This window comes from Anser cygnoides, chromosome 9 (assembly GCF_040182565.1).
Source record: "Anser cygnoides isolate HZ-2024a breed goose chromosome 9, Taihu_goose_T2T_genome, whole genome shotgun sequence".
In the NCBI taxonomy this organism is placed as follows: Eukaryota; Metazoa; Chordata; class Aves; order Anseriformes; family Anatidae; genus Anser; species Anser cygnoides.
This window is the reverse complement of record NC_089881.1, coordinates 10,068,295-10,092,964: the sequence shown is the minus strand read 5'-3', so window position 1 is coordinate 10,092,964 and position 24,670 is coordinate 10,068,295. Positions and strand designations below refer to the sequence as shown.

General features: G+C 37.0%; 1 protein-coding gene across 7 annotated transcripts in view; it reads right to left on the bottom strand.

Annotated features, from left to right (window-relative positions):
* STAG1 (STAG1 cohesin complex component) overlaps positions 1-24,670 on the bottom strand; it is a 185,976-nt gene that overhangs the window by 81,915 nt on the left and 79,391 nt on the right. For all 7 annotated transcript variants that reach the window (XM_067002100.1, XM_067002097.1, XM_067002098.1 and 4 more), the window contains 2 exons: positions 6,672-6,748; positions 841-1,045 (listed from right to left, as the gene is read on the bottom strand). In XM_067002100.1, coding sequence (XP_066858201.1) covers positions 841-1,045; positions 6,672-6,748 — 282 coding nt within the window. The remainder of the gene's footprint in view (positions 1-840; positions 1,046-6,671; positions 6,749-24,670) is intronic.

Genomic DNA, 24,670 nt, shown 5'->3' with positions numbered 1-24,670 from the left:
GAAACCTGAACAAAGCTGTAAGAGGCTGACTGTGAAAACTAACTACATCAGTAAAAAATAACAGCAGTAAAAATATTCAGATTAATGACGAACATCTCCTATAAAAGCTTCGCATATTTGATATGATCTATAAATGGTCCAGGGAAAAGTCTTCCAGTAAGATGCATTTCAGCACATGAGGTCAGTAGAAAGACATTACCTGATGGAACTAGTGTTAGACACCTACATCCAAGCTAGAAATCCTGGTATTGCTTTATAATTGGAGAAAGACAGCTACTTCTACACAGCAATTCATCCATATTATGAGAAACATCTAATATAGGTGAGATGATATACACTCTAGAAAAGTCTGTTTCTATCTCATGATAGAATCAGTGCCTGACTTAAATGTAGGCAGGTGTGTTGAAAGATGCAGCATAGCCAGAGGTAGAAGACAGAGTGACCTAGAATAGTGGCCCAATGTTCCCAAATTCTATGCTTCTCAAGAGTGAAGACACAGATTTCTATTGACACTTAGAATAAGTTTTGTACTCTAAAATGCCAAATTACAAAGGCACGCTAACCAACAAATAAACAACTAATAAAGAAACACATGACATAAGTATGCCACTTTCGATTCACAGGATTTACTGGAGTCCCCTGTGAGGCAGAGACATACTCCCTTCCAAAAGTGTATTGTCAGTAAAGTTATACCATGTGTGTTAATTGGATTTGATCAAGCTTTCCAGAGTTCTCAGGACTTGCCAAATTCCATCTGTATCAAAATTAGCAGTAATTCTCGAACCAACTAACCTGTAACAACTCCTTTGAAAACCGCCTTCTTTGTGCTTGTTTACTTACCAGCTAACGTACTGGTGTGTCTGAAAGCCCGGACCTGGGAATCTGACAAACCAGTCAGAAGAGAAATCACCGTGTCCATCATGTATTCATCATAGATGATGCTATACTGACACTGTCGAATGAGCACTCCAATGAACTCACAAAAATTGGATCGAAACTTCTTCCACTGTGGCCCGGGCATGGTAAGTGGGTAATCACCGCTGTCCTGAAGAACGAGAAAATGAGCATACTAAGTAAACACAGACCAAGTTTCTAAGTTAAACAGTATCCTTTTCCTCCAAGCTAATGGAAAACAGCCAGCAACAAAAACAATTTATTCTTCAATAAACAAAGGACCTTGTTGGCATGAAAACCCTTTTTGAGAGATTTGATTGTAATTTTTCTATACTTGCATTCTTAGCTCTGCATAGTCCAAAATATGCATCCAGACTCAATTATTTTTCTTATGTCCCAGGTTAGGAATTGGAGATAAAGGATAAGCAAGGCACATTTCAAAGTATTTAAGATCAAAATTTAAAGAAATTCTTGTGTGATTGAAGGTTTGTATCATTTTCCACTCCCCACCTTCCATTCCATTAATATTCTAATCATCTGGCTGCCTCTCCCCACAAACTCTGCTTTATTCAAGTTTGCAATTGAGATCTTATCAGAAAGTAACGATTGTCCTTTGTGATCTTATAAGCTTACCCTTTTTCTAGTGGTTAAACCTACCTTCTGATAAATGCAATAGAATTTTTTCAAGTTTAATTCCTCTCCAAGACTAATTTCTCACTATTCTTCCTCCAAGCAACCAAGCAATCTCAGTGAGACTGTTCCCCCCAATTAGAAAACACAAGCCAATTCCAGATTATCCAAAAGATCAAGGCAATTTTCCATCTTGAATCTCTCCCCCAAAATAGGAAGTCAGCAGAATAAAGGTTAAATCTAACTGTACATATTTATTCTGTTTTTGTGAAGAACAAGTATTTCTATTACCTTGGGTCTTGTCTTACTGCACAGGCTGACCCTTGTAAAGCCAGTAACTTAAGAGCAGAGGAGCTCTAATCAAATATCCTTTAACCTATACTTAACAGAAGATACTCCACTGCACAAACCAAAAAACTTACCAATTTTAACTAAATCACACATTCCAACCATACTAGAATTATTTAAATGATTTAAAATACCAAGACAAGCATTCAAATGTTAGAAAAATACAAAATTGTAAGGCAGTCATAGTGACCCATAGTTTCTCTTTCATTACTATGCTGAATAACATTACCTTAGCAAACAGTATTTTTCCTTCTAACTTCGAATACCCAATTTGAGAGAAACAAAAGCTTTGTTTCAAAAAAAATAAAAAGATTCAGAGTTGTCACGCTCCTGATACAAAGAGATCTCCTAGCGTGTTCAATTGTAGCTGTGAGTTCTAAGAACATTTGTAAATCAGACCAAAGTGTTTGATAATAAAAACCCAGATAAACAGCAACATCATTAACCCTGTCCTGTGTTTTGAAGTGTTCTTTTTATTTCTTAAACAGTCTGTTTATGCCTAATGCTTATTTGTGAATTTCAGCAAGGCACAGTGTCTTGCCGTGTAAATATGAGCCCTGTATTAGCCTTTTAATTATTTAAATTTAGGACTGAAATTACAATGCTGAAGGCTTCTCTTCAGTTTGCCTGGCAGTAACCCATACAAACAGTCCAGAATTCTTTTACCCTTTTCTTCTTCCTGCTTGTACCTTTATCTTCACAAATAACCTCCAGACTAATTCTCTGCCTCCAGAGTACCTGTGGGAACTCTGTATGTGAGCTTTATACATAAATATTATATGCTTTCTAGATGTATGGATATGTAATCTGTAGAACAGAACTGCAGGATCTCTAGTGCTGTGCTTAACTACTCATATTTGTATGATGTATTCTTAACCCACAATTACATATTAGATGGTCCTTTTGAAAGGTATGTGAAGACTGCACCGAGAACATCTCATCTTCTGAAACTGGAAGAATAAATTTCCAGTAAAGCTGGTTTGCTGGATCATTTATTTTTGAATACCAATAAAAATGTGGCATGTTGGTGATACCAATATATGTGATACCTGATGGTACAACTGTTAGAAAACTGAAACCAAACCAATTTATTGCTCATCTGCTACTGTAGCACAAGAATTAAGAGGGAATTTGTCTATGAAATGCCTGTGCTCATAAGCCAAGTATCCAAACAGTGCAGCAGAAAAGGCTTGTCTGCGGAATTCCCCATCTCAATCTGAACTGGTAGCAGCAATGAATGAAGTTATTTCCATCATTTCCAAGTCCTGCGCAAGTGTTCTTCTGTTCATAATCAGAACAATTAATGGTCCAATCCCTGCCGTAAATACAGAAATCAGGACCAACAGCCAGCTGACTACTGCAGCGCTGGAAGAACAATGTGACTATCTTAGAAAAAATAAAGGAAGCTGCGAAACTGAACATCTTCAATGGAGATTAAGATATTTTCTGGGCACCATACTGTGCTAGTGAATACACAATGCAAAATTTTACTCCAGCTATTACTACACTTTTATTACTTTCTCCTAATAACTCTAGGCTTGTAGAAAACATTTATCAAGTCAAAAATACAAAAAAGACATTTTATACCACCTACACACATGTACCAGTGAGCACTACCCCCTTTCAACTCCAATCTGATACACCAGATCTGGCATTTTAGGTACAGGGAGGAAAATATGCCATAGAAGTGGATTTCCTCCCTCTGAAAATGACAGGTCTAAAGATGACAATGAAGGTGGCAGTAGTCCTAAGCATCTGCTTTGTCTCAGGATGACACAGGGGAGATGGACATTGGGATTTGGGAGTTCTGGGGTAACATAAGACGTACTACAAGTAAAATGCCAACAACAGTAGTATTTAGAATGAAGAATCAAGAGGGCTGTTGCTCATCTGTGTAGAAAATACTGATGCTTTACTGAGATAATATATGACCACCTGACCCAGCTTCCAATGTTGAACTCTTTCTGGCTCCCTTTTTTCACTGCTTATTATAGAATTGGCAAAAAAAAAAAAAGAAACCAAAAACAAACAAACACAAAACAAACAAACAAACAAACAAAAACAGTGGCTCAAGGAAGCTGTCTAGTCAGTCTACCTGGCATCAGGGAGCACAGCCAATAGCACTGCTGAAAGAAGGCAAGAAGTAGACCTGCATAAGCTCTCTTCTTTCTCCAGCAAGTAAAGAAGGGCTGGGAGGTGGGAAGGATCAATACGATCTGCCAAATCTAGCCTGAGCTGCCTTTAGTCAAAGGACTGTCACTAGCAAATGGTGTCTGCAATCACCAGCTATTTATTAGCTATTATTCAGGCAGTTGGAATAGGTGATCCTTAAAGATCCCTTCCAGCTGAACTATTCCATTATCTATTATCCAGCTCTCCCAGAAACAAATGACTGTTTTTCAGAATGAAGTGGTAAATACAAACCAAAGGGCCAAGAAGTGGACTGGTGCCAAGCTAATCACAATTGTAATTTTAAAATCTGGTGAAGGCTCAGAAAGATTTTTTGTTTCATTATGCATTTTACCCTGCACACTAATGTAAGCTGCTCTCATTCTCTAAGTTTATATTTTGGCTGGTCTTTTTTCATGACATATGATATCCTGCTACGCAGAGAGCATTCTGAAATACTATGATTAGTAAAATGAATAAATGACTCATATAACAATTATAAACTCACCATGCTGATCATAGGATATATGAACATCACCAACTGCACCGAATTTTAAAATGTTTTCCACTGCTAACGGGGCATGTGTTTATTCCAGATTTCAAAATGTTCACTGGGTTGTGGTCTAAGACTAACAATTTCATGCTTTAATACTAAAACCCAGAAATTCTTTCACATACCTACTCAAACGTTAAGGCAGAAGACTAAACGGAAGCTTTCTGTTAGAACTGCAGAAGTTCAGAAAAGTTTTAAGGAATTGAAAAATAAAGTTTATGCACTAGTAACTGTAATTCTTTGCAACATTTTGCTTACATGTACATTCCCACCATGCATAAACACGTAAGGGAGAGACTTCTTCTCTACCTCCCTCTTTGTTTCTGACATAATCTCTTCCTGCCCTCCCAGGATGATCGTACTTGGCAAAAAGGACTGAATCCTAATCACAGAAATAAAATTCATGTGCATTTCTTCCTAAATTTTCCAAGATAGTTGCACATTTTCATTGAAAGAAAGAGCCTCTTTTTCTATAGCAGCAAGATCAGACTTTTTATAACTGTACTTTTCATGCAGAGATGCTAGGGAACAGCCAGAATTGTACTGGAACTGTCAACAGGAAACCTGGCCAGAGATCAATCCCTGTCAGTGTGGATGCCCCAGCAAGGCCAATCCAGCTCTTTATCTTCTCTGGGAAATGTTTCTGTTCTGAATACTTACTTGGAAAATACATGCAGTTGTGTTCCTAACTTTACCAGATATTAAACACTTGTAAAAACACAGAGCACTGATGTGATATTTGGCTGATCAGAAGCTGTCTGATAGTATCTAAGATCTGCCACAGGATGGTCTCATCTACATGGAGAGTATCTCACAGAACACACAAAGTAAAGCTTTTGTAGGAGCAGAGAAATGTTCATATCTTCAGTTTTCTTGCTCAATTTTTTGAATCACAGCCTTGACATTCTATCTAGAATTGGTCAGAAAAAGACTGCTGCCCTACAGAAAATTTGCGTTTCAATGTTCATTTTCCTTACTAAGCAAACTGAACATTCAGAATATTTTTTATACAAGAAAAATCAAAGGAATTACAGTTTTAAAATTTCAAAGCTAAAAATTGTTCATTAGGAAAACTTTTATTTTGACAGAAGATACCCAATCTGAACTGTAATATGTTTGTTTCAAACAAAATGTTTCTATCTTTTGAAAGAGAGATTTCTTTTTGTAACACTGTTCCAAAATGGTAACTTTCATGTCAAGTTTGGTTTAAGTTGCCAATTCAAATGAACAAAACATAAATTTGCACATCGAAAACAGACTGGAATGCTGCAAATGCCAAGCCTGTAGTCCTGTCTCAAGAATCCAGAGTTCTGTGTCGCATGATGGCAGTTTCAAGTGGTCAACTACAGCATCCAACATACCACCACCAACTGAACTTAGATGAGAAAATTTTCTACTGTTCTTCTTACTGCTTCCTCTTATTAATCCTCCTAATACAGTCATCTCTACTACCCAGGATATGAGCTGACAAGAATATTCCTAAAATCATTCAAAGGTACGAGAGTCTGTATGAAGGACTAGCATGGACCCAAGCTAGTTCTTGCAGCCACATGTGGCTAGGCTCTCTCATAGGCATGTAGGTGTGGTGCTAAGGGACATGGTTTAGTGCTAGACTTGGCTGTGCCAGGTTAAAGTTTGGGCTTTATATCTTAGAGGTCTTTTCCAACCGAAATGATTCTATGATTCTGTAGCTTGCTTCATGTGAGCTTGCTTCATGCTTTTGTGTGATAGTACACTTACGCCCTTCACCTGCTTAGGTCACAAACTTTTCAATACCGGTATTTCAGCATCCAAGGCCTACTCAATCTACAACATTGATTTTTCAAGATCAGTGACTGTAATCACCCTTCCAAATTATTTCACTACCTTCCGTTTTTCCATAATTATTCTTTCTAAAGCTCATGCTGGCCTGTTGATCCTCATCCAATATTGAAATTGCTGCTTTGCTTGTCAATATAATTTCTTATACTGAGACATTGCTTATACACTGGTTTCTTATCCACTGCATTTTTATTTTAAAACAAAAGAATACTGTAACGTATTTCATAATGTTTAAAGCACTATTTGTATAACATACCTCATCAAATTCTTCTGTCATTTTCCTTATGATTTCTGCATTTTGCATGTTCCTGAACATTTCAATTCTTACAGTACCTGTAATATAATAAGGGAACAAAAGAAATTACCATAACGCATTTTTTACATCAAAATAACAATCTCAATGTTTTTCTGCTGCTAAATTTACAGCTCAATAATACATATGAAAGAGCATTTAATGTGATTATAGAAAAAACACTGAGAAAAAATGACTCTTGAAGACACAAGTAAAACCATCAGAATGGAAGTTAGTAATATTTTCCACCTTTTTACTCTTCACAACTGAGCAAACATGATAGAGGAGCAACTAAAAACCAATGCAAGACTCACACCACATCTGCAGTTACCAAATGTTTTTAATTTTGTGTGCAAAATAAAAGTCTTTCAGTTCTATGGCCGTTATTAGTATTTCTCCACTTTTTTATGATTATAGATTACAGATATACCATGACCTCTACGTGGAGACACAAGAGTGGTTTCCAAACTGCTTAACTCAGGACCAGCATGGTTTATTACTAAGGCACAGCACTGTGTGAATGGAGCTCTGCAGACCAGAGCTAGTACAATTGCATCGTGTGGTGCTATAGTCAAGATGTCTCTCCAAAACCAAAGGCTCCAAAGGGCTCAGTCAAGATGTGAGCCGGCTCAGGACCAAAAGCGGCAACTGCAACTATGTTATTCCTTCATCTCGATTATACCATTTCCCCACCACCTGAACAATGAAGTTTACAGGAGTAACTTTTCACAGTAAATTGTACAAAGCTACCAGAACTGAAAATATAATACAATAGCAATGAATGAAAACACATGCAACTTGAATGAAATCACACTTTACATCACATTATTGCCTTTGCAACTAAACTTTGTCTAAATCTCCAACCGTATAACGTAAGTCACCATAGGGAATATTTTTTTTGTTACTGCATTACATTTTTGCCACTTGACAATTGTCTTTTGTTAATGGAGGATATACATAAAATTTAAGCAAACTGCAGAGCTACAATTCCCATCCCAACCTTGTTAACATTACAAAGAGTAAATCTCCCTAGTTTTGCAAAAATGTCAATTGGATTAGTAATCCACTGCATGGCTTCAAAAATTGGAAAAAGAATAGTAGAGACTTAACAGCTAACACTATTAACTCCTGTATGAAGAATAAATAAAGAGAAGTTAAACATACTAAATATTGTGGGAATGTTTTTATTCCGCTATTTTATTCCATGAAAAACAAGCATTAGAAACATATGCATTTCAAAACATGCAAGCATAGTGACAGCTTCTATCTCTTAGAAGGGATACTGTTTCATAACAGAGCTTAAATTTTGATTTCTTGACTTGTTAGTGCTTGTTTATGAAATAATATTTACTTATCTATTTCTTATTAGGTTAACAGTCAAGCTCTGTTCTAACAATGGTGATTTACGTCTGTGCATGGTAATTTACATATTTTTAATAAGCAATTAGTAATGCACTATATTGATATAAAACAAGAACACAAACAAATACTACTGTATGACAGCTGAAGACCTGTTTTATCAGCTTTGAAATTACCTCTATATGTAGCTATAGTTTAAATGTTTCCCCCAACAGTGAAAGTTTTGTTTTAAATAAGTGAAACTGTTTCAATGTCTCAGCATGTTGGAAAGTGAACAGCTATTCCTAGAAATCTGTCTCAACTGCATTAATACCTCTCATTGCATGCTGTCATCTGTTCTTCTTCTGATTAGTAATAACCCTCACTGAGTACAGAAACTATTGACTGTTTTATTTTTATAGTCCTGATTCAAATTTTATTCATTCAATTTATTTATTAAATAACTTCTGTACAATATATAACCACGTTACTTTGTATATTTACATTGTACATTGTATATTTACTTTGTATATTTACAATATATTACCACATTACTTTGTCAGAAAAAGTAAATATAGTGCAACTAAAATGCTCTGTTAATGCATTTCCCTCAATTCAAACCACCCTTCGATTTAGTGTAATTCTGCTGTGGTTCTCTGCACCTTTACTCCCTAAGGTTATGGAATGTAACTATATTGTGGGCACTACTTGGTGGCTTGGATATTGTTAATTTTTTTAATGACCTCCTGCTTTTTTTTTAACAGTCAAGTAAAGTAAAATTTTCCTTTGAACGCTTTCTCTAAAGCAATTGGTTTCAGGAGGTAACTGCTTAAAGGACTGCATTTTTTTAATTGCATCGCTGCAATGCAGACTATTTATGACTAGGTCTATATATCCCTGTTTCTTTAGCAGCTTTGCAGATGCAGAAGCAGGGCTCAAAGAAAACTGATGGCTGGTACCAGAGGCATTCCCCATGTTACTGTCAGACAACAAATCGTATATCCTGTGCCACAACGGCAGAAACCTGGAACCTGCGCGCTGCACTGGCCCAGGGGAGAGGCTGCAGCCACCGGACTGCAGACCCCAGGCAGCCTCCTCTGAACCATGGAAAGGCTTTTACCTTCCATGACCAGAACTAAGACAGCATCATCCATCTCCTGGGCACCTAGGGACTTCTCCTGACGCTACGCAGAGGTGGTCCAGTTGAGGCTCATACAGACTCCACACACACATTTTTCCCAGCTCCCTGGGGGTATGTGCAGGATGGAACAAGCTCCCAACATCTCCTGCGGATGCCAGCGTGGACAAGAGCTCACAGAGGTGTCAGCAAGCGTTAAGAGGAGTGATGACTGACAGCATTTATCAACTCACTGTCATGTCTCATTCTTGCTCCCACTTTCTGTGACAAACCACTCTTACTGGAAGTCGTGCCAAGCAAAATGAGCATTTCTACCTTAGTGGCAACAGGGAACAGCTTTGGCCTGCCCGCTGTCCCCCCTGCCACCTTCCCCCCCTCCCCCCCAAGAAAAACACAATCCTGTTGAAAATGGTAGTTTTTATAATTAATGAAAAGCTAAATTCTCTGATTTTAAAGTGAATCCTTAAACAGAATTTCTACTAAATCTAATTGAAGGTGTGGACTGTATTCCTACGGTCTGTGCCTTAGCCATGTTGCTACTAGTCTTCTATCCTCTTCTAACTGAATTTTATCTCTATCACGAAGCTAACTCTTACTATTGATATTATTATTTCATGAAGCTAACTCTTACTATTTAATGCAGATTATTTAAATTATCTTAGCCCATTGAAAGTTCTCAGTTTCAAACTTTTCTCCCACATTGTGTTTTTAAGTCTTCTCACTGACATGTAAGTCTATTTCCTTAGTGACAAAATTTCCAATGTAACTTTCAGCTAAAGACAGCTATCAATTTAATTCATTGGTAATTAATCATGTCAGCCAACGTGGCTTTTTGAAGGGAAAAGAAAAAAACATACAGATGACGCAACGTAACTGCAACTACAGAAGAGAAGGACTAAGAAGGCCCACACAAAATTGCATGAATACAACTTAATAAAGCTGTGCACAAGACAAAACACACTACTTCCAGGAAATACAGCATACAGTGAACTCAGTGGCTTCAAAAAGTATACTTATACTGGGAAGAATAACAAGTTATTAGGGAAAGCCCTGCAAAAGAAAAGTAACAACAAAAACCTCTAAAAGTTGGCAATTCTGATACTTGTAGAAGAAAGGACAGTTTATATGCCAGAAACAAGGCCACTGCAGAAGTGCTACTCTAACAGGCCACAGTTGTGGGCTAACGAAAACAAATTGCTCACTGGTAAAGAGACTCCTGAAAGTTGCTAACACATTATATCCTATGATTCATAGTCAGTTTTAATCTCTGGTACCTTAATTCATGGAAGCTACAAAGCCAATATAATCCCTTCTCTTTTTGACTACTCAGAAAACTGCAAAAAAAGAAGTGAGAAAATTCCAGCTCAAGACTAAAAAGTCAATGGATATAAAATAAGTCCACACTCTCCTGCCAAAGAAGGATTAATTGTGGGACCTTAAATACACGGTGAGTGATTATTAGCTCTCAACCGCACAAACTGGTAGAACAGTAACTGGAAGAAAGATTTACAAAGGCATCAAGTTGAAGACACTAGGAGATTTGCACTGAAAAGTGTAATACGAAAAAGGCAATGCTCTCTTGTGTATCGGCTCCAAGTCAATAGCTGGGATCAGAGCACTGTGAAATTGTCAAGAGAGGGCAAGTTTAGCACAGATCTTGCTAAGATATATGATGATTACAGAATTGCTGTGTGGGCAATATTTCTTTCCTCCAGCATCATTCCGTGTATGTTTCCTGTAACTTCCTCCCCCACTTACTAAAACAGAAATAACCCACTTCCACAACGTCCATAAAGTGTAGACTTTAACCACCTGAAAAGTGTTAATGACAAAACTCAATATGAAAGATGATGAAGACTGAGGTGAACATACAGTGAACATTATATCTCATGACTTAACCTGGGTCATAGTATACTTCCGTAAAACTTCATTTACTGTTCCCAGAAGAGAGCAGCTTGAAATTAACCAAAAATTACACACTGGTTAAAATATATATATATATATATATATATATATATATGTATATTTTCCTGTTACTTGCTTACCATCACATAGAAATATTATGGTAGATCTGACCTGATTGGAATCAATAGATGTTAATCTAAATGGAAATAGCACTGAAGCTAGTTGAAGAACATCCAAACAGGTGTTGAACATCCTAAATCCCATCAGGGCTCCTAATTTTCCATTAATTTCTCATCTTTAAAACAGAATACACTACTGAACCCAGAAGTCAGGATTCTAGAAAGAAGACACCCTAAACAATTGAATTTTAACTTCCCCAGCAGACCCAGGAATAGAAGGCGCTTCTACTGACCTATTCCCCAATTATTCCTGTTGCATTCACTCTACATTGCCCTGCTTCTGTCACAAATGAAGCAGTATTCAAAAGCTAGTATCATCCTAAAAGACACAGACCTAATTCATCCTTAGAACCGCTTCGGACCATGAACTTACTCAATGAATCAGCAAGAATCCCAGTGGAAAAAAAACAAATCACAGCTTCAGGCAATTAAAATCTTTTCAACCAGAGAATCATAGGCAATTATTAGAAAGAATTCTAACAGTTTGTCTACATTTGTCCTCCTACAAGAAAACAGAAACCAAGTATCTAATGTGTCAGTTCCCCAAATAGATTTGAATGGGTTCTTTGAAATCTCCCTGCAACGTTAAGACCTTACCGTTCAACTGACACACTTTAAGTGAATTCTCTTGTGGCAGTCCAACTCTTTGATTGATCTTCCACTTATTAATTTGCTTACCAGAATATCATTTTGTTATTTTTAATTTTGTTTTCCTTATTGTATGCACTGCTCTGATTTTGTCCAGCATGCTCTTACAACTCTTGAATATTTATCTTTAATTATTTGATTTTCCACTTTCCATTTTGATTTTTAGACCATCGCATCGTACATGACTCAAGTTGCTCTTTTGCTATAATTCCTGTCCTTCCTTTGCTTTAGGTCATTTTGCACTTGGCTCTGAAGTATCATTTCTAGGAACAACAAGTTCATTCTTTTCCCTTGGTTGTGTTTCCCAAGAAGACTTGTGTATCTATGTTCCCTGTCTACTCTTGTCCTCTTTTGAAGACAATCATCACTATTGTGCTCTTCACATTGCTCTTGCAGAACTAGAAATATTCCTCTAATGACTACGCTCACTACTTTGCCATCCTGATAATGAGAATTACCTCTCATAGAAAGTGCTTTCCATTTGTGTTCTCATATCAACAAAGAGTCACCCACCGCATTATAAGAACTACTCGGACAGCCCTTGACTTGCTATGTCCTACTCCTTGATGATACCTCACTAGTTTAAGTCCCTCCATCTCAGCAAATACTGTACGTTACGGAACTATATACTGTTTTAAAACAGTAAAGCTTTTGTATCTGGCCTTCCTCTTTTTATGTCTTCTATGTCTAAACTATGTCTAAACTTATGTCTTTTTTATGTCTAAACTTCTACAGCAGAAACTCCCACCTCCTCTCTCTTTCTATTACTGCCTAGTCATTTTCAAGAGAGCTTTTCTAGATTTCAGAACAAATAAAAACAAATATTAGATAAGAGAAAGATTTAGGGGCAACTTTCTTTTCCTGAATGCTCAGATCCTGTTTCTCGGTAAAAATTCTTCCAAGCAGTTCTTTCTTTGAATTAAATGAATAAGCAAAGAAAAGATAAAGACCAGAAATGCCTTTATAGAGAACTGCATTAGCCCCACCATGAGTCTTAAGCAGTATGAGAAACATACAAATAAAACAGACTTCCATGGGATAGCAGAGAAAGTAACAAACTACTTTTTACTTGTCATCATGAAGAGATTGCTTCATGAGATGAGATTACTTGAGGACAGAGACATGTTTTTCCATAGCAATGCGATGCTAAAGTTGAGAAAAAATTGCAACAAAATCGAAGTTCTGGAATGGAGGAAACTTTGGTTGTTACAGTCCTTTCCTCATTCTTAGGGCCCTTTTGTGTGCTCTCTCCTCCCAATGCCTGACTGCCACCTACAGTTCCTACTCTGTGCTCATTACGTGTCCAACAGTGGCATGCATGTATAACACACACAGTAATTGACTGAGACAGCAAGAGGCCGTCCAAAGGGACCACTGCTAAAGCATTTCTAATTTTATGTCCTCCATAATACAACACACAGAAATGTGTTACTGTTTCAGTTTACAGATCTTTAGCACAAGCACTGAACTGCTGACCTGTCAAAACCAAATGCTGCCTAAAGGAAGATATCCAGTATGGAAACCTCAAAAGTTTACTAAAATGGAAACTGACTTAAAACAACCAGTAATGTAATAGTGACTATAGCTTTAAACAGTATCAATACGGGTGGTCAAAGGGCCCGTAAAGCTGGGAGGACTTCTAAGCTTTTCATTACCATAGGGTTCACTGCACAAAACAGTGGAATTTCAGTATCAAACGCTTACTATTTCAATACCTGTGTTCAAGGATAGCTGTTTCATTTTTGAAGTGAACTATTCTATGTTATACTTTTAAGTTCAAAGTTCTGAATGAGATTAAGAAGTTGGTAACTTCATGCATACAACTAGTGATTCATACGCTCTGACTGCTCAAATCTTTCCAAAAAAAAACACGTAAGTGATATTTGATTCAGAAGATACCAGTGAAGGTAACAATTCCTTCATTACATGTACAGGAAGAAATACACCAAAGTCTGCCTGAAAATGTTACAAAGAGGAAGATTATTTGTGTCAATGCCAACCCAGTTATTTCCCCTTGACTGAAAAAATAATTATGAATTCTTACTGTAAAAAGTGATAGAAACTTGATGTGTATTTTAAAGAAACTGAATCCTATGAAATTCCTAATCTCCTAGTTAGGCATTAGAATTTGCTTCTTTTTAAACAAGTATCCTGAGTGTCTGGAGAATGAAAGAGAGAAAAAATACAGAATCCAGCAGTGACCCAAAGAACTACCTACTATTACATCTGATCACTGTGCCAGACTAGAAGGTTATGTACTACAGAACCACTGGGCCTATTCATGGGTTGATGTTATTTTTGTGAAGTAATGCTTCGCAAATCCCTTAGAGCTCCACAAGCGTCAATAAGCAGCTAAAAGTCATTCATTTATGCAACACATATCCATTTTCAAAATTCTGTAATGAACTCCCTTATCTTAGTTTTTAAAGAAGTTGTCATGCAGTAATAAAGTTTGTTTTAGATTAAAAGATTAAAAAAGCAATAATAGGAAAAAATGGTCAGTTTTCATAATGGAATAAATCTTTCTAAACACAGGTTTTGACAGAAACATGCTAAACAGCAGATATAAATGCTTTCAAAGGAAGGATGAATAATGGAGCAGGCACACTTTGCCAGTAACAAAATTATTTAGAAGAACTAGAAGTAAAGCTGACAGTCACCACTTCCAAAGGATTTCATAGTAACAAAAATGATAAAAATGGCAAATAATACTCTTTAGGAAAAAAAAAAGCATGCTAATTCCACAAACTACTACTAGAAAAAGCAGCAGGCCTGCATAATTTAATGCATCCAGAAATAGCACACTTTATGTCTGAAAATTTTGATAAAGGAAACCTCTTCACTCTAAGTCAGATAATACTGTTTTAGTATAACTCTACAGTATTTGTATTTGGAAACAGTAAGCTGCTTTCATCTTAATGTTAACGTCACTGACTTTGAATAATAGAAGCCATATAATTAATAACTAAAGCCACTAAATGTAGTATTTGTAGTGAATGACTTCACAAAATGGATCCTTTCATGCTTTGTTGGCTTGAAGTAATAATTCTCACAAGGCATCCACCTTTTTGTCAGAGAACTGCAGACTTGAACAACAGCAAATGACATGAACATGAGTAAAAGCTCAGGAGCCTTTGCTATCCCAAAGGCAGTGCTTTGTTCCTGATTATGTCTTAACACACTTGTTGGAAGCATCCACAATTACAGACCTCCAGCAGCTGCATCCTGCCCTGCACTGCCTCACTTCACTGTGGTTGAACGAGCAGTCTGTGATCAAGGAGGATGTTTATGCCTGAGGAGAGAGGGAAAGCACTGACTCCAACGTATTCCTGGGTTTAAACTCCTCTGAAACTCTCCACCTGCTTACTTAGTACTGGTTCTACGATTCATTTTTTGTGAGCACTACTCATTCTTGCAGTGTCCTGCACATATGCTGGAAGGAAACTTGTTAAGTGAAACATTCTACATGGATCTGATGAAACAAAAAAATAACATAAGGACTTTTGTACTCAGTAATCGGCACTAGGTGTTAGGGGTGCAAGTTCAGGTCACGTATAAATGAACCTTGCATTGGGTAGTAGTTTAGAGTTTACCTGAGCTGCAGGTTATTAAGCCACACTGTGACTATTGTATTTAATGCTGCTAGTGGATCTATCACCTCTGAATTTATTTGTACTTTTCATCTCCCCAGAACTGTGCATCAATGAAATCTGCAGGTTAGCTCTATATTCCGTAAGAAAGGAACTCATTCTATTTTTAGAGCTGCTGCCTGATCATTTGATTTGATAAGCATGGGATCTTTTTTTTTTTTTTTTTTTGCAAGAAACAGTGAATAATTGTTCCTCTACCTGTCATTCTTTTTCCCATTGCTTGGTTCTTTCTCGAATTATGTATATTCTTTTGGAAGTGGGATAGTCAGAAATGCATTGAACGCTCAAGATGCAGATGTGATGCAAGTTTATAAGACAGACTCCCTTGTTTATAGACATAAATTTGTCCTTTATTTCCGATTCTTTACTTCACCTCTCAAAGCATTGCCAAGCAAAGAGATTATATTTCCTAATTATTCACAATGACAACAGGCTCTAGAGCAAAACAGCTCTTCACTTCATATGCAGAACCAAACTTTGGCTTCACGCTGTCAGAAGTTACTCAAATCCAGTGACAGAAACATCGGTAGTTTGGATGAAGGGCTGAAAGTTAAGCATAAGATACAACAACATAAATATCTGAATTAAGTCCATTTAGGTATATCTCTCTTTGAGAGTACTTTTATCAGGGCTGGCTTCACATCCAGGACATTAACTGCACTGCTAGCTTGCAGGCCCATAAGCTTCCTTCTGTAACGAGAGAGGCCCAGCATGTACCTGAGCTCCTCTTGCTTCCTGGGTGCGGACCTTATCAGCAAGTACAAATACCTGGTGGGAGAGTGCAATGACAGCAGAGTCAGAGGCTTCTCAGTGGTGCCCAGCGACAGAGGACTCAGACAACCAAACAAGAGCACACTAACAGAGCATAACTGTGTAAGCATTCCTGTAGCCAAGGGCTGAGTAGAAATATTACTGCCATTGCTAACAACAGGCTACAGGCATCCTAACTGCACAAGCCCCGTGCTGTTAGGCTAGCTACCAACGTGGTAGGAGCTCCTGCTGTGTGAACTGCAGCTTGGTACCAGGTGTCTCCTGTTATAATGCACAGTTGAAGTGTGGGATAATAAATAGCAAAGGCCTTGAAAACACAGAATCTGTCTGATAAACTGATTTTGGCTAAGATAAATTGCTTTGTACCAGTATTCTGTACCTGCAATGTGCCACCATACTGTCCATGTGACATCTACAATGTTTTCTACTAATTGCAATAAACCCCAGAGCAGTTTTAAAAATACTCTTTAAAGTAAAAATAACAGACCTTTTTTCCAGCACACTTCATATACTACAGATTCTTTATTACACATTCTTTTAGATAGCAAAGTTTTAATCCACCAATTTGGAAAATAATAAATAGATTATGATTATTTAACAACTGATGATGACTGATTTTCCTGTTTTATTTCCTGTGATTTTTACCAAAGTTGCTCCATGCAGGGACAAACTTACATCTACTTATTTGCCTGAGAAATCTAGAATCGTAGAATAATTTTGGCTGGCAGGATTCCTGGCTGTCAGCTAGTCCAAACCCTTCCCAATGCATGGCCAGTTAGACCCAAAGAATTTTGAGTACATCCAAGGACAGGGATCCCACAACCTCCCCCTTACATCTCCAGTTCCTGACTACCTCGTGGCAAAAATGTTTTCCTTTATGTCAAACTGAAATTTCCCATGCTTCAACTTGTATCGGTTTATTGTCGACACACTGCTATGGATCTGCAAGAAGCATCTGTCTGCACTGTCTCCATAGTCTCTTATTATTTAGAGAAGGAAGCCACTGTTAACTGCATGAGAACTTTTGAAGCATGGCTCTGAAGAAATACACTTGGTACACATCCTCTACAATTTTACTTAAACCTTTTGCTGTTCCAATACATGAAAGAAAAGGATAAGAAAAACGAGTCTGTATTTGCAGCACCTATATGGTGACAAGTCATACTGCCAAGAGCACCACCAAAGAGACCACAACACCTCCCAGTTTTCTAAATCCAACCTTTGCTTTTCAGAATTCTTCATTCATCACTGAGAGTTACCAGGCAGTCAAACACTGGCTGGTACCTTCTCATAACATTTACCTGATGAAAATTAAATAAATAAATAAATAAATAAATAAATAAATAAATAAAGCAGATATGTTAAAGTACAACAGTAAAATTGACACTGTAACCACTGCAAAACAGATTTGCAGCAGAAAGCTAAAGAACAGCCAACTTCATAAAAAGTAATTGCTTCACAAGCAAAGACTGGAGATACAGAAATGTCTTAGAAATAATTTAAGTCTAAAATATTTGATTATCCTGGTTAAATGAAAGTCGTCATCTGCCTGAAAATGTTTCTCTGCTTTTTTTATTATTCTAGAAAAAGAAGATGAGACTTATGGGTGCATTTCTGTCTGTAATTATGCTGCTTAATGAAATCTGAACCGTTTCTTTCAACCAATCTGACAGATCTTAGATATAAAAGGTTCCAATAAATTTTACAAAAGCAGGTAGTTGAGTAGAAGACAAAGATGCTACAAACCATGACCTCAGTCCCTGGTAAGACACCAAAAACCCCTCTGAGGAAGGAGAAATACAGGGACGCTAGCATCATGAATGCCACTGCTTCTTCAAGAAAAGCTTCAAGTGGAGCACACCAACCTCTTCCACACTAGTGTTTGCTATATAGCTTATTCGGCTTCCAAAAAGTTATAAGCTTCAAGAACGTTCTGAGAGAATTACATGGCATTCAGAACTTCATCTCTCATCAAGAGTATCTGACACTATATGAGTATGTTCAACAGCTTTTGTACAGTTCAGTGAAGACGACAATGAACACAGATACGCTAGATATCACTCTTCATTATTCCTGCTACTCCTGAAATCACTTGTTTCCAGTATATTAAAGACTAAAAGCATTTACTGCCCATGATCTATGAAAATGCAATGCAAAAATTAGCAGAGCTGGCTCAAAGCAATGCCTTTATCTTCCTCTTTCCCCATTTAAAACTATGCAAGGTGAAATTTTCCTTTTTCATGTAACTGTTTTTCCTTCTTTGCTAGGAAAAAAATCCATTTTCTATTATCTGTTTGCTCACTCCAATACTTTTTGGAAATCTGAACACGTGTGGAGGTGTTCCTTGTCTAAGGAAATAATAAGAAATCGAGAAACCACCTGCAAATATGCATGATCTGTGCACATCACAGAATTAAGATGCTCTCTGCAACCTTCATTTAGTCTCATGTGTGTGCACTGTGACTGTCTAGCCTCATTAGGCACAGGGAACAGGACAGTTCTGGAAATGAACAGGGATTGTGCAGGTGAAATTATTGTATCTTGGCTGTGTGCAGCTCTTGCTACAGCCAATGAACTTGGCAGGCAAATGCAGGAAGAAAGAGGGTGGTCTTACAAGAGAAATTGATCAGGATGCTGCAGACTGCTACTTTCTTACTGTTCAGAGTTCCCATGAGTGTCTGGACAATCTAAACTATGTCAAAAATGGTCCGTAACTGCACATTCTTCATCTTCCAGGCATCTACTTTGCAGTCTCGTGGATCAATTCAAAGTGCAGCATACAAACAACTGTATCTGCATGTACACTGACTAACACCTTCCTTTGGGTATGTAAAAAAAAAAAAAAAAAGAAAGAAAGAAAAAGAGGAAAAGCTTTCATTAGCCCTTCCTTACTGGAGAAGATTACATTCTAAGGGCCTGGGCTTGAGTCCTGCTTTTTTCCAATTGGGAATATCTATCTGTTCCACAAATTTAAGAACTTCAAGTTTCCGTTCCATGAACTTCACAAAATCTTCTAGGTACTCTGAGCCCAGTCATTAAGCAATTTGAAGATAAGGAGTAGGAAGTCAGTAACAGCCATGCTTTAAACATTTAGTATGTTATCTGGAAAAAACTCCCCACAGGGAGTGGTACAGATATCGTATTTGCAGTCTCAAAAACTTTTTTTTTGTAATCAATGACAGTGTGTGTTAGCCAGTTACAGAAGAGAGGCAGTATCTTTATTTAAAAGGGACTTAAAAATAAAAATTGGTTGAAATCCTACACAAAAAAAAATCCCATGAGAAAAAAAGGTTTCTTTTTTTTTCCTCATCAGGATTGGGCTACTACCGAAAAATAAGAGAAAGCATCATATTAAAAGTGAGCTTAAAGCAACACCAAGTGAACTTAACAATAGCTGCTCAAACACTTTGGCAGGGGCAAGAGAACAAAAGAGCACATTCCAGAGCATAAATCAGTAAAATCTGGATATGCTTGGTGATAAATATAATGCAAGAGGGAACTGTCACCTCTGAACTGAGAAAAGACAAACTGCTGGCAGCTCTCATGACAAGACTGGAGGAACAGCAATCCTAGGGCAAATCTGAGATCATCAAAAACTGTGGAGTGGCAACTGAAGATGCAAACTGAGGAAAGACTGGAAAACACACAGAGATCACAACAGTGTTGACAACAAATTTAAGTGGGAATTTGGAAGAGGTGCAAAAAAAATGAGAGGTCAACATAGAACTTGTTTCTCAACAGTAGATATCTAGGATTCACTATTTGAGAGCAAAATGAAGACAAAGTAAGACTGATGTAAAGTTATGTAAAGTTTTGTTTTTCTAGTATTGTAAGTGATAAAGCAGTAACTAATAGAGAGTGCTGCAAGACCAATAGCAATAAATAGAGGATGAAATACAAGAGGGAATAGAGAGCTTAAGTGAAGAAATGAAGAACACTAATTAACACAAAGATGGTGGACTCCAGGGGAAAAATTAATCAAGTACCACTACGGAAAAAGATCAAAAACACAAAGGAACGCAGCAAGTGAGGCAGGCTTAATCTGGAAAATGGCTTAAATCCTTATTTACAATCTCCTCTCAGATTGCTTTGCACCCTCTACCTTACAAATATTAATAGTAGAATTAGTTGAAAGGGTGTGTTTGGCTTGAATTAAAAATGGCACTGAAAATAATCAAGTTTTACTATGCTACTAGGGCATTTCTCTGTAGATTTTCAAATGCAAGACACCACTGATGCAGTCACTTTACCCCGCTGGTTCTGTCTTACGGAGTGGTGCAAATATATTTAAAGAGGGAATATACGAAGCAATGCTTGGACAAAATATTTTAACGTAACCTACAGCTAATGTTTGATTTTGCAAAGAGCATTTATTTTTCACAATAGCTTGTAACAAACTACTCAGAGTAATTTTTTTCCTTTTGCCTTTCAGCACTTTAGGCAAACCTTTATTTTTCTCAGTGCTCCCTCTTCCCCACTATCAGTTTAAGATGTTTGGAAATCTTAACATAAGGGTGTCTTTACCATAATATGCTCAAATTTTTAAGATCAACTGTAATGCTGAAATCATTTTTTTTGGCATAATGACACTTCCAGCTGTAACTCAGTGTAAACATAGAAAATGTCTAGCAATTTTTTTATCCTTCTTACATGAAATTTTCCTTGAAATCCATAATAGAAGCACCAAAGGATGTTATATCATGGGTCATCCACTTGATGAGATTATTCAACAACTGAGTTACATTTTTAATTTATGGTGCTTTTCAGCAGTATATTCTGGCTGTACCAATCTGCAGCAGTGTAAAGCAGCCCCACAACATACTCATCAAATGAAATGGGTTTACTGCTATTTTGGACACTGAAGCAGAGCTAAACCAACAGGATGTACACTCATCTCAGGGAACACATTCTTTTCTTGTAGATTTTGGAGTCCAGTGTTTTTTCCTCTGGTTTTATACTTCCCTGCATTTAAATTCACAGGTTTACCTCTACATCCTTCATTCCTCTGTTACATTCCTCTGTTACAGGAAAGCATGAAACAGATGTTTCAGTTTCCCTTTCTCCTTGAGTTTTCCCTACTAATGAGATCTCAGCACATTATTATATTTTTTTTCCCTAGGATTTTTAGTACTTTTTTGCTGTTATTGCAAGCTGATAAGAGAAAAAAGAAATGCACAAAGCATTTCCCATTTTCAAAATGCCTGCCACCTTACACTGTTTCCATGAGATCAAAGTCTTAAAATACCTAAGGGTTAAACGCATTTTTCAAAACACTGAAATGCCTCTCACTGTTTCTAATCAGAATGAACTGCCAGATTTGCTTTACACAGGTAGGCAGACAGGAATACTACCAGGGGGTGAGGAGTGCAGATGCTCATCTTTCCCAAAAGCACCTTGTTGCTCAGTCTCCCTTCAGAGCACTGGGATACATTAGCCACTTAGTAAGATCAATTCTTTGAGTATTACCCTGAAAGAAAGCTACGGGATATCCGTCTGTGCATTCATCTGTGCATGTTAAACCTAGATACAATACCTGCAGTTTATCTGTAACTTGTCTCACATCTTCACAGCTTGGATATTGAACCTGGTCCACAGTATCTCTGTTGATTTTATAACCTACCACAGTCAGAGCAAAGCCAATGCAAGTGATCTCTACTATTAATACTGTATGCTACAATAAATACACTTTACTATTAAAATGCTGTACTATATTAATATGCATTAATTTACACTGTACTAAACTAAAATTAATCTAGTACATAGCTGAGATCTATTAACTTACTTTGAACGTCAAAATTCTTCCCTCCTGCCCCAACCTCTGATTATATTTTTGCCCTTTCTCCCTAAGATGTATTAAACACCTCTGCAATCAATGAATTAAATCTACTAAGTCACCATTCATGCAGAAAAGCACTAAGTCAATGCTAAATTTAATTTTATATCCTAATTAAGGAGGTATAAAAAACAATAGTGGTGTTATATACATAATATGCCAAGTAACACTACACAGTAATACTGGCCAATGTATCAGAGAATCAGAGCCATAAAGCAATATACAAAGTTAAACCAACTGCCAATTTTCATAGGCCACCCTTTCCTTCTCAAGAAGGAAAAGTACACACCCAGCAGTTACAAATGTACTCTGGAAACGCCTTGTGAACTGCTGAACCCAGCCACGGCTCCTTATCAGCACACTGCTTACATCTAAGCTTCATTTGAGTGCAGAGATCCCAGAAACTTAGGACAAAAGCTGGCTGTGACAGCCAAGTTAGTACATAAGAACCCTGTGAACTAAGATTTGGTCATAAAGATGGTATCAATACAGTTTCACTCTTTAATCTCAACCAATGCATTTTTAATACAAAGAATAACTGGAATAAAACGGAAAAAGTGGGGAAAAGATGGTTATGAGAAGTCCCTACAAAATTCCACATGGGAACCCAAAAGTTATGAATGATTTATACAAAGTATCTGTATCTTTATCTATACATTAAGTAATTTATTATGTCTCCAAAAAAAATCCCAAGGAAGTAGCCAGTGAAGTATTAGAAAGCAAAACAGTGATAGCAAAAAAGTATCACATAGCTGAAGTACAATACCTACTGTTACATGCTACCATGGAAACCAGAAATAAAAATGGGTTGAAAATTAGGTATCAGACACATTTGAGAGTAAGAACATCCTTCATTGCTATTTGACAAAACAGCTGGCAAGTGCTTGTTACGGGCCTGGGCTGGTATCTTTCCTACTGGTATGTTTTTTACATTCTGCCCCAAAGAAGCACAATATGATAATTTAGAGTGTTTGAAAATCTTTACAGCTCCAATGTACCCCCCCCCCCCAAAAAAAAGTTTGACATTAGTATAACTCCATGTACACTTTGTAAATTAAACTTAAGTCATGACTTTAGTTATAAATTGTCAAAAAGTATATTCAGTAGTGAAATATCATGTGAGTTAAGTTGGCAGAGAATAAGCTATACTTTGCATACATCATCAAGAAGTCAAATCTCTGGATCAACTATAAACCTTCCTTATATTGGTTGTAATACTAGCACTGGAAGACTGGTGTGTCCGGTAAAAAAAAAAATAAATATATATATATATATATAATTTGAGAACAAAGAGCAGATTAACTCATGCATGTTTCCTGTACCTTTACCATTAAGATTAAACCCTTTGTAACTCAGATAAAGAATTCAAGACAGTTTGAATCCCTTATGGTTCCTTTGTTAATCAGGCCATAAAATTCCAATCTATTACAGAAATACCCACAAGTAGCACCAGCAGTAGCATATATTTTCTTCTATTAATGGAAAAGACTTCATCTTCTGGAAGCTAAGTCAGTGGTAATTGGCTGAAAAGACAGTTCAACAGCTGCTTGGAAAATTATAAATCAAAGTGCTCTCAATCCATAAATCAATCTTCTTATAATTCAAGGCAAAAAGCTACTCTGACAGTGGTCATTTACTCATTGGCCAAATAACACAGCAAGATACGAAAACAAACTTACACCTTTCCTCTGAAGCTGACGAGAATGTGGTTTACCGTTGTTTTACCACCAGTGACCTAGCAGTATGAAATTATGATTTCTAGTCACACATAATACTCACATTCTTCTCACTTCAAAAGTAAATGTTAGTACATTTAATTTTCTATTTTGGACTGCAAAAAACAGATTTTCTCTTTTTGTTAAATCACAGTTCTAGAAGAACCACCTCACTGCAGATCTGAAGTAACTCGTCTTCAAAGACTTGAAAGAAAGGATTTTAATGATTTCCACTACATTCCCCACCGGTGTTTGCTTCACAAGAACTGAGATCTTCAGCTGACTCTATACTCTGAAACCTCCACACAAGAAATTCTGTTACAAGACTTGGTGTCAGGGTAGAAAGGACACTTGGTAACTTGACTGGCCCAGCAACCATTGTCTGTTCCTTAACATTTAATAATCCACTGACAGTTTCAGAGACCAAAATTGACATGTCACATGATCCTTGAGGCTGATTTACGGAAGCAGTTAGGATGACACAGGATTCAATGCCTTTTGGGGTTGTAAAATAGTCTGAAGGGAATTTGAGGACTTGGGTTGAGTTCACTTCAAACAAAAGTCGGATGAGCAATATCCTTGGTACCAAAGGAGCTCCCTACATACACACTGTCGTACACATGCTCACTTAGTACAGTATGAATTCAATTCACATAAACTCCAGTTGTAAAGATTCTCAGTTTCTTTGGGATCATAACTTAACAAACAAAAAGGGAATCAATAAAACCAGCTCTAACTGGAAGAAATAAATCAAGTTGTTACGGGGATCTGTGGAAATGTATCTTG